This window comes from Labrus bergylta, chromosome 3, assembly GCF_963930695.1.
Source record: "Labrus bergylta chromosome 3, fLabBer1.1, whole genome shotgun sequence".
NCBI lineage: Eukaryota > Metazoa > Chordata > Actinopteri > Labriformes > Labridae > Labrus > Labrus bergylta.
In genome coordinates this window covers 21,169,915-21,184,063 of record NC_089197.1, presented here as the reverse complement: position 1 = coordinate 21,184,063, position 14,149 = coordinate 21,169,915, and the positions used below count along the sequence as shown (strand labels likewise).

The 14,149-nt window shown below is 38.5% G+C and overlaps 1 protein-coding gene across 1 annotated transcript in view; it reads left to right on the top strand.

Annotated features, from left to right (window-relative positions):
• galnt18b (UDP-N-acetyl-alpha-D-galactosamine:polypeptide N-acetylgalactosaminyltransferase 18b) overlaps positions 1 to 14,149 on the top strand; it is a 78,031-nt gene that overhangs the window by 36,525 nt on the left and 27,357 nt on the right. Inside the window, exons 2-4 of the mRNA XM_020661052.3 lie at positions 2,422 to 2,617; positions 5,593 to 5,759; positions 12,430 to 12,613. Coding sequence (XP_020516708.1) covers positions 2,422 to 2,617; positions 5,593 to 5,759; positions 12,430 to 12,613 — 547 coding nt within the window. The remainder of the gene's footprint in view (positions 1 to 2,421; positions 2,618 to 5,592; positions 5,760 to 12,429; positions 12,614 to 14,149) is intronic.

Genomic DNA, 14,149 nt, shown 5'->3' with positions numbered 1-14,149 from the left:
GTTGTGTCTTACCTTTTGTTTACGAGTCATATTGAGTCATAATGTAGAGCCAATATTGATTCTGTTTTTGGTCCCTACAATTTTCTGAGGGTTATATTGATAAATGTGGCTGCAGTTCTCAGCTAGTCAACAACTGCATTTGCATTTAGTTTGGTCAGAGTGTACAGGTTTGTCTTTTTTAGTCAAAGATTTTGTGTAAAAATTAGGCAGAAGTGAAAGTTTGTACCACCAAAAGTCTACATGGAGAGTTTTGGAGGCTGTAAAGGTCAGAGTGTTTTGGTAAACATAACATGTCCTCTTTATAAGTAGAACTCAGAATTTAACAGAATATTAACTCTGTAGGTATCACTACAATTATTTTCTTCACCTTCCACAGACCTTAAGCTTCATTCTCTTCAGAAGCAAATTTTATTTTTCTTCATAATGTAATCCTTTCACACCTCCTCCCATATTGTTGTCCTAGTTCTAGGTTGGCTGATTGTTTGTCACTTGTACATAAAAGCAATCTGCTCATGAATATTAACCTTCCCCCAATCTGCTTTAAACACATGCATACTGCACACACGCACACACTTAACCTTGTCTTTTGCTTGCAGTGTCACTGAGGACTCAGCCTATTTTCTCCTTTTTTGGGTCTCTGAGGCTTCTGTAGTTTAAACTAAATGTTGATTATTTTTGCTTTCTAATTCTGTGTCTTAGATTTTAAAAGGGTTTGTGTTTTCTTATTGATCTATAACACTATTTATTTATTCTAAAAACAACATCCATAAAAACAGCAGCAAACATTGCTATGACGAACTAGATTCATTTAACGAAGAAATCCTTTTTATCTCTGTCTCTTGCAGATTATTTTACTCTGAAAATAAATAAACTCTTTTTCATATCTGGTAGGTTGTGAATTATTCCCGATAACCTTGTCTGTCAGCAGTAACCTGAAATAGTGAAGCTCTATAATGAAATCTGTCCCATTGTTATTGCTGTATAACCTCAGTGTGCTGCTGGGGACTGATGCTTTCTCTTTTAATGAAATAATTTCTATAACCGATGATAGCGGCAGCCACTTTCATGACATTTCATTTCCTGTTGATTAAGACATTTTAATTTACAATATGAAATTATTATCCCTGACATGAAGTCAATTTTACTCTGTCCATTTCAATTAGATAAATGATCATGAAGTACATCATTTTTTTCAAAGAAACCTCCCTTTTTCTAGTCATAAATGTACGCTTCTTACTTGATATTATACTTTTGCAAACTATCACACTGCCTCCAGTCTTTGTATTTATTTTCGGATCGCATAAAAGATTTTTCTCAACTTCACAGTTTCACCACCACACTCTCGCTCTCACACCCGTTTTTTTCACAGATCATAAATATCTCTATGCTGTTCAATAACACTCTGCAACATTACTTTTGCACTCCAGTAAATCCTTGCAACATGTCCCAACAGGAATAATGAAATGCTTGTTATTAATAACAACCTGAGAATGCTATTTCACTTTTAACATTTCTTTAATTTTGAAGCATGAAAATAGAGCAAAAGGAGACGGATTTGCTGAGATTTCTGACTTACAGACTTAACTCATGCAAGTCCGGGACAGAAACTTTTATTACATTTTCTTCGTGCTGATATCACTTCATTCCCTATCTCCCCTGTATGCAATGGTGTTTGGCATTTAAACTCAATGCCTGTGAGTAAAGCTCCCTGACTCTTAAGTACACTCAGAAGTTTGCTTCTAAAGTACATTAAAACATCTCGAAGGCAGGACAGACAATTTAGCAGATGTCACGTCTTTTTTATGGAGTCTGGACATGAACTGAGTTGATCAACAAGCATCACAAGCAGTAATAAACAGTTTGTCAGTGTGTAAGTGTGAGTTTTCAGTGCTGTCAGTGCTGCTCAGCTATGAAATGAATCACGACTGCACTCCCTTCAGTTTCCTGTCTTTAAACACAAAAGTGGCCCTTCTACAATACTCTGTACTGCATGAATACCCACAACTTCTGCCAAAAAAAAAGATCCCACAGTACAACTTCATTCATTATTAGGGATGTGTGTGTTATGCTGGTGATGCTTCAGAGACATTAGTTTCATTTTCTCCTCTCTGAATAGGTCAAAGAGCAATGTCGGCTACAGAACAGCACTGGAGCGTCTGGAATCCAATCTTTTGTTCAAGGACACCAGCAGCTCCTCTTTATGCATATGACCTCATACTTTTTTTTCTGCTGAAGGACAGCCAATCATTCTCTTCAACTAAAAGGCCACCCTTCACCTCCTAACATAGAGAACAACAGCATTTATCACAGTGATTATATGAGCAGGGTGATTTTTTTTCCCACACTCCTGAAATGTCACCTTATGCACAATGTCACTTGCTAGACAAATATTCATGCCATTTGTCTTCCTGTGCCTCCTAGAGACTCCAGGGAGGGGAGAGGACAGTCAGGGAGACTCATCCTTCTCCGACTCATCTCTGTTCGCTCACTGGGGTCAGGAGCTCAGTCCAGACAACCGGCGAGTGGCACTGAAGATGTTCCAGTACTACGGATACAACGGCTACCTCAGTGATCGTCTCCCTCTGGACAGGCCGATCCCAGACCTTAGGCCTGATGGGTAAGAATGCAGGTAGAACGGTGCTCAAACATAGTCCTTTTTATCTGTTGGCCTGCACCAGATGAAAGCTGTTGATAATGCCCTTAGTAAGTCATTTCTGAGTTATTTATTTATTTCTCTGTTTTCTGACACATGAAAATTACAGATTGAGAAAGTGTGCCCAATGCAATTTTGTGCTGCAAAAGTGGCACTTTGACTGTCTGCTAACAGATTTGTCTTCCCTCTCCCATCTCTTGGATATCAACCTGCCACAATAATAGGTGGTGTACGATATAACAGTGTCAAAAGCAGCTGTTTGGTGGTGATGGTGTTGATGGTCGTATATAAAAGTAGGAATTGTGGTTTATACTTTTTATCACAGCTAATGCTATTAATACACTCTGATATATTACAGTAGCAATTTTGCCTTTAAAAAGTTAAAAAATAAAACCTTAACTATCAAGGTACTGGATCACATTCATGAAAAAAGTCTTAAGATTTTAGAGGCAATGCTTTGAGCTTAATGCTATTGCTAGCTAGCAGCAATACTAAATTGCTGATAATAAGCTTTTAGTCTTTCCCAAAATTTGTCACATAAAGTGTGACATGATAAAATGTCCAGTATTATACACCAAATGTGCTGTGTTCAAAATGCTTGTTTCACGTTACCATCTGACAGAAAATAAAAGGAAGAGTTTACTATTATTACTCTATATTTGTCTTTACTGAAATGAAAAAAACACAACATTTCTAAATAACTGCTGGGTTTATTTCTGTAAAACATTGAACTGGCTAATAATTAAATCTTTAGCCTGCTCTCATTTGGCTCAGCCCTTTCAAACAAACTCTTTGCAAAGGACCAATCTCGTTTGAGTATTTTTCAAGGGACTCATGAAGCACTTTCCCTGCAGAAAATTCTCATTGTTGTTACCAATCATGGTTTGAATGTTTGATTGCATTAAACTGAATGCAACTGTGGAAAATGTCTGCCTAAAGCATGCAGAACAATTACCTGCTGCTGAGACAATCATATACGTAGGCAAAGGAAAACTCTTGTTTGTTTAGGCTTGATTAAGGGCTCTTACTTTGGAAATACAAAACCACATGGACAGGCAAAATAATAATCAACACATGCATTTAAAAAATTAGCACTTAAATGGCTCTTACCTCATGGGCACAAATGTTCTGAGTACAGTAGTAAGCACCTTCATGAGATTCTGCTGCCACTGGTTTTTCGTCTTGTCTTTTTTTCCCCAGACTTCCTGTTTTTCTCCACTATCACTATCAAATACAGGTGTGAACAAAAGTCATCTTTAAAAACAGCCTTGTTTTTGTATATATTGACTGAATGCAAGTCAAAGACGGAAAGCGTCCAAACTCAATACGGGACAATCTTTCAACCGGCAGTGTGGAACTTTTGTCTCCCCCTCCTGGCCACAATAGTCATTAGAGTAACACTTTTAAAGCCTAAAACGCATGACCTCTCTCCTCAAACAAAGGAGAAGCTAAAACAGTGGTTATCTGTTGTTGTTTTTTTATTATAATCTCCCTTTGAATGCTGAGTTTAAATTTTATGCTCTTTTCTTGGACGTTAAGAATTTTACACAATGTGTCATGCCATACTAGCCAGCATCATCTCTACAGTTTATCCCCTGTTAAGCTCAGGCAAACCAATCACTGCTGGTTGACATTAAACACATCATTACAGGGTCTGAGATGCATTAAAACTCCGGTATGTGAAACATATGGAGATTTACATGCCGTTGATAGGCTTAATCAGCTTTTAATGAATTGATTAAGCAAGGGCTTTAATGGAACCAACGTTCATATATGTAAAGGTCCTTCACATCCCAGCTTAAACACTGGTTAGCTGGGATTCGCTTGTTCAGCATCACTCTCATATTCACATTGCCAAGGTTACAGGAGCACACATTCTGGTTTGAAAATTGACACAGCTCTAAGATCTTCAGGGCATTTTGTCCACTGCACTAATATCTCTTCTGAACCTCCAATACCATTAATACTGTACACTCATCCAAAACTGTTCTGGAGGGACAGCCTACATTAATCACACAAGTTTTACACACATTGCCAAAAGAAGTGCTCGAACCATGGCATTCAGTTAACAAATCAGGTTTTCAGCCCCAATGAACATCATTATGTGCTAACAGCAGGAAAAAAGGTGAAAATAACACAATCCTGAAAAAAACGTACTCTTCGTATGGTCATGGATTTTTCAAAAGGGTTATTATGGGTAATGTTTGACAATCCATATTTTTCAATTAGAGAAATAATTGTCCAGTCATTACTCAAAGAACACAGTATTAAGTCGATTTTCATTTCAAAGAAAACATCATAAAAAATAAATGTGATATCACCTGCTTCTTTTAGCCATATTTTTTACAATTTGATCTCTCTGCATCGCCAAAGAAACTGATTTAAAATTACTCTCAGGAGAAGAAGCTGGACTTCTTATCACAATTAAAATGTCAAAGTGTGTGCCAGACGACAGTATATTTTTTTTGTTTTTTGGCAGGGGGGGGCTTTTATACCTTTTTTTATACCAGGAGGCTGGAATCAAACCCCAGACACATGCTTTGAGGACTGCAGCCTCTGTACATGGAGAGCAGAGCAAACCACTTGTACAACCGACGCTTCCAGAAAAAAATATTTCTAAAGGAAAAAAGCGGAGCCTGACTGATGGAAAAATAAACCAATAGTTTATTCCTTTTAAATTGATCCCTGTTATAAGTGCATAGCAGGTTTAACACTATTACAGTTAAGTCATCGTCCATTTTCTGATGCTAATGTATTTATATATATATATATATATATATATATCTTTATTTCATGAAAATAAGGTCCATATATAGTATTTAAAAAACAGTTGGCGTGAAATCAGACATAATCCTGCTTTTAAGGAATCATTGTCAAACGTCCTTTTGGCAAGATGCAGATGAACATTGCCTCACAAAGGCTTAATTTTTCCTCCACAGGTGCAGAAACATCACCTATCATTTAAACCTCCCTCAAGTAAGCATCGTGTTCATTTTTGTGAATGAAGCCTTGTCCGTCATCCTGAGGTCCATCAACTCGGCCATCAGCAGAACACCCTCCCACCTTCTGAAAGAGATAATCCTGGTGGACGACAACAGCAATAACAGTAAGCAGCATTGTCTTATATAATACAGCAAGCTACACGTGTTAAGGCTGGCTAACAGCATTCTCTCTGACCCTAATCACTCTCTGAACAGTGAATTTGAACTTTTACTATCAAACCTGAGATACAGAATCCCAGGTTTTAATAAAGTCAGACTGAAACAGTCTTTAGTACACCAGCCAATCCTAAAATTGAATATGGAGCTGAATCCAAGATCAAAGCGTGTGGAAATCCTCTGAATACTCCTTTGTTGTTCGAATATTTTGTCAAATGTTTGTATCTTAAATTTGATTTATATGTTGCATCGCTGTGATGCAAGACACATTTCAGACTATGTCTGACAGTTCTTTGTATCAATAATCGTCCTGTAGCATCAATCAATCTATCAAGCCTTATTTTTCTTTCTATTCTAAAGTGATGTGTTTGGGGAAGCAGTAGCGAATTACTCTGCATTTGCAAAACTTAAAGAGTTGCCATGTGACCTGCAGATCAAAACAATGCTCTCTTCAGAAACACCTCCTTTATCCCTCAGCTCCCCTCTCCCCTTCAGTCTCCACACTTCACCCGCTCCTACCATCCTGTTTTACAAGCAGGGTTCTGTAACCAAGACACGGCAGCAGAGTGCTGATAAAATTTGAAATCAAGGTTCCACGATCAATTTCAAGTAATGGTATGCAACTCAAAGTTGATTTTATGTTTGTCTTTTTAGGTATTTGCTACAGTTTGGAAGGTCTGTTGGTTCCCCATCACTCTTGCAACTGTTATTATGTGTCCTGACACAGCTTACTTAAAAAATGTCCCCTTTCAAGATTGTGAATACAGTAAGAGTTAGGGGGTGTTACTTCTGCCTTTTCTCATGATCCTTGAAAATGACCATGTTTGAAAACACCTAGAGAAAGGAGTGCTTGCCAGGTATAGAAACGGTAACTATGGGGGAAGTGACTAGCTTTTGGTGGCTTTGGCAGCTCCCATATTTACTGCTGCTCCGATAGCCTCCAGACTGCTTTCAGGTTTTTTAATTAGGGGCCGTGTTCACTGGATTTAACCGATTGATGAATAACACTCATTAGCTGCAACACCAGGAAATGTGCCCAGGGGCAGATAGTAACCCAGCAAGGTGATGAAGTGTTTGTACATATCTTGTCTGCATTTGCAAGCCTAATTCTTGCATCTGAATGCAATGGATGTTGTGTAAACAGAGTCAGGTTGAAAAGATATCAAGTTTATGCTGACGATGTAGCTGCAGAGCTCTGTTTGCTCGTTATTACAAAGATGACTCATGTGTGCGATCACTTCTACAGTAGGTGGCTTTAATCTGCCATGCAAAGCATAAGAAATTGACCTCAAGTCACTTGTTAAAAGTGGACCTATTATTTTCTGTGTGAGACTTAAATACAGTTAAGAGGAGGAAGCAGGCTATAAAAAGGCAACAATACTGTGCCAAGGTCATTTATAGGTAATATAAACTTAAATGGGTTAGGCTCCCTTTACCAAGGACTGAGAAGCCATTAAGGGCAATCAACAGGGGAAATACTGACATTGGGAAGAATATATGTGTACCAAAGTCAATAATGCAAAACATGTAGCATGGCTAGTAGCCTGCTGGAAAAGAATATCGACTACCGTCTGTGTAACTTATTTAAACACACTGAGAAAGAATCATTCTCTCTCAGGCTGTTATTGATCAGAAGATTGAATATATATCAGAAGTTTTCTATTAGTAAATGAGAAGATGAAAACCCAAAAGTTTCTCCAACTCCTCCTAGCGCACCATTGGATTATAACATCAGGCCTCATGAATTCATATTTCACATATATCACATAATTGAGAACGAGGGAGCAGTTGCCTTTGGCTCCGTCTGGGACCCAAGTCACGCATTGACATTTTGCTGATGGCATTTCACCCTGCTTTGCCTGAGCACTCTGTCACACTGTGTCTGATAGGTCTGGTGTTATCATTATCACCATGACTGTGAATCTTATCTGTGCTAAAAGTCGTTAGCCTGTTGACCCGTGATTCTGCTGAGATTGTTGAAGGGGTCATCGTCCGCAGCGAAACTCCCAGGCACCCATGGCTTTACATTAGTCATCCAGCACTGTCACAGATCCCCTCTGAGAGGCATTAGCATGCAGAAGAATGTGTAGCCATCAAGGGAGAGAAGGGCAAATTGACCTAGCTGATTTCTCCTTAATTGGATAATGTCCCAAGTTGTGGCCCGAGAAAACGCTCTCTGTGTTAAAGTGAGGTTTTGTGAGGGGTTTGCACTTATTAGACAGGCTGTTGGAGGACACATGATTCCATACTTTACCTTAAATGATACCAAGTAGGAGTCTTGTGCATAAGTGGGACTGAAGGATTTTTTGATAGGCAGCAACATTCAAGCGCAATAAAGTCATTTATTCACACCTCTCCCTGTCTCCCATGGTGCCCTTGCTAGATCACTAGCTCTAAGGAACTTTTTTCAGTCTGATTCAATCAATCAATCAATCAATCAATTTTTATTTGTATAGTGTCAACTCATAACAAGTGTTATCTCGAGACACTTTACAAAAAGCAGGTAAAATACCTTACTCTTTGTCTGTTAACATTACAAAAGAGCAGGTAAAAAGACCTTACTTATTGTTATGTTACAAAAAGCAGGTAAAAGACCTTACTTATTGTTATGTTACAAAAATCAGGTAAAAGACCTTACTTATTGCTATATTACAAAGCCTACAAAGGCCTATCCATCATGAGCACTTTAGCAAAGCAGCAAAAGTTACAGTGGTAAGAAAAAACTGCCTTATTAAAAGGAAGAAATCTTCAGCCGGATCCCCGGATCATGACGAAACAGCCTTCACAGGCCTAAACTGCGCCGGGCTTGGAAAGGGATAGGGGGAGAGATGGGATAAGATGCAGGAAGAGGGATAGGGAGCAATGGGGTGGGGGGAGGCAAGCCGTCCATCAACAATCCGGTGGGGAGGGGGTTGTTCTGGCAGGCCGTCCATCAACAATCCGGTGGGGGGGGGGTGGTGGTCTGGCAGGCCGTCAATCAACGATCTTGAGGAGCCTAAGAGAGCTCAAGAGCTCCCAGGAAAGTAGGTGGTTATTGATTGAGATTTACAGATAGATACATGCAGTAATATGATGTACTGTATATGCACAGAGAGAGAGAGAGAGAGAGAGAGAGAAAGAGAGAGAGAGAGAGAGAGAGAGGAGCTCAAGGTGCCAGTTCCCCCGGTAGTCTAAGCCTATAGCAGAATAACTAAGAGCTGGTCTACACCAGCACCAGCCCTAACTATAAGATATATATGTGATATATATATATGATTCATCGAGTCTGTGAAACCAAGGCACTCTTTCAGATGCCCATCAAAGAGATTCAGATAACTAAAATCACTAGTTATTTTATGTTTTCCTTCTTGAAAATTGGAGTTATTCAGATTACTAAACAATGAATACTAAGTAACAGTAGTTATTGAGACTTGAGTAGAAGAATCCATTTTTTTTTCATACAATGATTAACATTATAGTAAATGAGTGTTTACTCAAATGATTGCACATTATTTATCTGCTAATCATAAAAGATCCTTCATTTTAAATAATACGTTTCTGCAGTAATTGAGATGAATTGTGCAGGATTCAGACAATGCACAAAAACAATTTTTGTAACTCGCTCTGATTCTACTCACCCTACACGTTTGTGAATCTCTGTGAGTATTGACGATCCAGACAGCAGCTCAGGGGGCCAGAGAAGTTCCAGCTACTGTTTGAAAGCAGGTAGACATCCAGCAAGCAGTGGCAGAAGGGCCAGTTGAAAGCTGGAGGGTACTCAAAAGTTAGGATGATTCTCACATAAAAACCAACATAGTTGAGTGTACAGTTTTCACTGCCAACTATAAAATACAAGCAGTGCATATTTGTGCTGGAACTTTAGTAACATTTGTTCAGAATGTTTTAAACAAACTGATGGTCTCATATCCAAACTCTGGCCCCTGGATTTAGATACAATACTGATGAAGATGTGGAGGAAGAGTTAGAATCAGTGGATCATTATGTTCACAACTGCAGAAATGTCTAAGATCAGTGTGTAATTGCCAAATAGCGCAGTGCAGGCTACATAACACTTGTGAAGCCTGGTCTCATGCTGATTGGCCATCTGCTGTGCAAGTTATAACGCTTGTGTGGTGATAAAAATGGTGGTTAGTTTTAACATGAATGACAGGAACAAAAAGTATTCATACTATAAAAAGACAGAAAAAGAGGACTTTTAAGCCGTGTTCGAATACAAATGAAAAAGTGTCTTTTGTGGATCAGAAAAACAGGATTCATATATGGACAGAAATATTTATTTTAAATGTTTTAAATGCTTTATTGTGTCACACTAAGGATTAAAGTGTGATGAGGAACTTCATAGTGTATTCACCATTTTACGCCTCTCCTTTAGCTTTTCATCCTCTGAGAAAAACCTGCTTTCTTGTTACATTTTGAATATTTAACAGGATTTAATTCTTGGCTGCTCTGTGATGTTAGAAACCTGTTAACTTGTTGTTTCAGTCCAACTACATTCCAAAGCCCATTGCTTTCCAGCAGAGCTTCAGCAGGATATCAGTCGTTAAAGAGCGATGACTGCTGGCCATCAGCCATTCCTGCTGAAATGAACTATGCTTTAATAGGATTTGTTATGAGGCATTGTACATCATCATTCTTATTTTCAATTCACAGACTCATCTCAATGACTTCATTATTGATGGATTAAAAATGGTATTGTAATCTGGAGAAACCAGCAGCTGCTCTTATGAGTAACTGCAGGAGCTTTTTCTTTAGCCAGAATTAAGAGTCCATAGGGAAGACATTTTTACACATAATGCAAAGACATCAATTAATAAAAGTGAGGGTCTCTTAGCCCTACATTTCCCTAGTCTCTGTGCTTTACGGTATTGAAAGCTAATCATGGGCAGATTTATACCTGGGATGTCGGCTGATTGCAATTATGCAGGAAGGATAGAGAACCAGCCACTGCTGGCTCTTCTCAATGGGAAACTATCTTACTTACCTTATCATCAATGTGTTAAGAGTCCTATGTGTATACCCCTGCACCGTTTTCAAACAGCACACCTCCCCTTCTATGATTTTTTTAAAACCTCTTGTGGATAATCGAAACGATAAAAACAACCCCAGTGCTAGTCTCACATATCGTCGATGAGGTGTCTTCTTTTGAAGGGATTTAGCCATTTCACAAAAAATGTGTCAGGATTGAGCAAGTATGGCCATGACTAATACTCAAACTAAAACTTTCAACAAACATGAGAAGCCATAGGTTAATTTTTTTGGTAGATTTTCAATATTTTTTTAACTCGTGACCACTACTCTTCCAACCTTTAGAAAAGATTGCTGAGAAATTAAGAAATTAAGTAAATTAATTCCTCTATGGTTTTGCATTTTATTTTTAAGGCTGGCTGTCGAAGAGTGATATTCTGTGAGGCGTTTTTAACTAAAAGATACCAACAATTATCAGCCTGTCAGCCTTTTGGATCAAGCTTTAGAACAATTATTAAGCAAAGCAGCCCATATGAAAATAAGGCAGATACAAAATATTTATGAATAACAGTTTTTATTCAAATAAGTCAACTCTGGGGCAATTGGATATATGGTGGGTCTTTGCAGAATCGTGACTTGTTAGAAGACGATGTGCTGCTTTGAAAATATTTGATGTCTTTGATCAGAAGAAGGTCAAGGGTGTTGTTTCAAAGCCTCTATAAACTTCACAATCAGATATATAACATTTTTTAAGGGAACTCTTGTCGAGTTGTGCAGGTTTAGAAAATCACACAGTGGAGCCTACTTCTGAAGCACCCAAAAATTTGCTTGAATCTGTGTCTTATTTTCATTAAATCAAAAGGTCACATTGTCTAAAAGTGAAATAGTGCAAACAGCCAAAGATTATTTTATTTACAAATGCTCAGAACATGTAACTTTTGAACTTTGTCCAGCTTTATTCACTTGATTTAACAGTATAGAGTTGGGTTATTACTGTGGTGATGTACACTCACAAATTTGCTGACATTAATCAGAAGACTCCAACAATTGTCCTTTAAAGAACTTTTAATCAGCCCAAGTTTTTCTCACTCTTCTTGAAATTTCTATTGTTGAATCTTGGCTAAAATTGATTATAATTTGGAGAAATTAAACATTTGAATATTATTACCACTAATGACTTGTCAAGGAAACTGTGGTTATTTCTTATAAAAGTACCTCTGACTCATTTATCAGCAGGCTGTGTGACTCACAGTGAAGGATTTAGCTCAGGTAATAATGCAGGTAAACTTTGAAGCCAGACAATAAAACGGATGGACTTCCTCCATCTCCTTCCGCAGTGTTTTGAAAGCATTGCTGGCACAGTCCTCAATATTGCAATACCTCCTTACAACTGGTAAAGCCACATGGAGGTCTGCTGTGCAACTCAAGCTGCTGTCTGTTTGGTCCAGTGATCAAAGCAGTGAAGCATGAGTGCGTCTGGACTCTTACCATTGAAATTCTGCAGACTGTAGGAGGACATGACTGGAGGAGGATATGACAGCGTCTTGTGTTGTGGGTGGAATTTTTCTCACAAGTATCACTTCTCTCACCTGTCTCACACGAGATCTGCAAAAATGTATTAAAAATTGGTCAAAAAAATGTTTGTATTTGTAGATGAGCTTAAGGAGAAGCTGCAGGATTTCGTGTCTGAGACTAACAGCAGAAGTCCAGGATTTATCAAGATGGTGCGGCATTCCAAGCAGGAGGGGCTTATCCGGTCCAGAGTGAGCGGGTGGAGGGCTGCTACAGCCCCAGTCGTTGCCCTGTTTGATGCCCACGTCGAATTCAATATTGGCTGGTGAGTCACTCACAACAAGTAGAGCGTGAGGTCAGCTCAGCTCTACACAAAGAGAATGGTTCTTTAGTCATATTAAAGTATGTTTGTAAAAAATGATTACTTTTTTCAATGTGTTTGTTTGTTTTGTAATCGAAGCATAGTCTCTGTGTTTTTTGTCAAAAACACAGAGACTATGCTTCACAAGATCATAACCATCACTGTCAGGGTGCTCAAACTCCCCCGGAAACTCTGCGCTCCGTCCCAAATCTGTCATGAGGAACTGAAAAACATCCAAACTTATATCCTCACTGAGCTTACATGGTTTTAAATCCTTGAGATAAATAATATTTACCTGCTTATTGATGTAATCATGAACCATTTATAAAATCATGAACCATTTATAAAATTATGAGGTATTTATGGAATTCTCTTACTAATGCCGTCAAAAGTACGATAAGAAGACTGCCACCATTCTCATATCTATGGATTAAATAACAAACTGTGACCAGTAAGCTTAGCTTTGAATATCGGCATAACAAAATCTTAACTCATTTTCATAAATTATTGAGATTACTCTCTCTTGCTCGTGGCAGCTTTAGGTTCTAGTTGCCAGCCTATTAGCCCAACAGCAATACTTTTAAATCAACATCTACAGGCACTGAGGTCTTTGAGGATTCAAGGAATTTAAAGGGAAATAACAGGACATTTTTAATCCATTGAAAGTATCGGGCGAGAAAATGGATATAGTATAGTGAAAACAAATATTGTGAAACTTTACTATATCCTTTTTTTGTAGAGCCCTTTATTGTATTTCGATCAAGTAAACATATTGAAAACACCATGACCTTATGGAATTGCAACAGTGCATGCCGTAAATTTCCATGCAGCTCTTCTGGTTTTCCAATTTGATTTGTGAAAATTGAAATGTTATGACTATAACCTCTGTTCCCTGAAGGAGAGGAACAAGGTACAACATATATAGTATGGGATACCATGCCCCCGCGGGGTCTGATTGAAGACACCTCTATTCATGCCTATAAGCAGATGGTCTGTTATGACATATGTGTGGTTTCGCCTGCAAATAAACACATCCGTCAAAGTAGTCTCAGCCTCAGTTAGAAAGCCACTCTTCACTCAGCACATGCTGTGCTGTAAGGCAAACAAGTGTTGTACCTCTTTCCTCTCCTCCAGGGAACAGAAGTTATAGTCATAACATTTTGTTCCCTTTCAGTCGATTCACTCAGTACAACACATATTGGACATATATACAAGCAAACCGAACCAGAGTCAAAACTTCCAGCACTCTAGTGCATCATAGACCCAGTAGAAAGAACAGAATGCGCCACTGAAGGAGCTGTCACATCTAGACGTTAAAACCGAAAGAAAATGGTGGTGATGACCAACTTGCTGCACATCAGATGCCACTTAAAGATACCCCTTTAAACAAAGAGGTCCTGCATGGACTTCACTTGATTGTGGAAATAGCCTCCACATCCAGTGAGAAAGCCATTGTTTAGACAGAGCTTTGCCATTGGCTGGATAGGCTGGTCCAGTAGA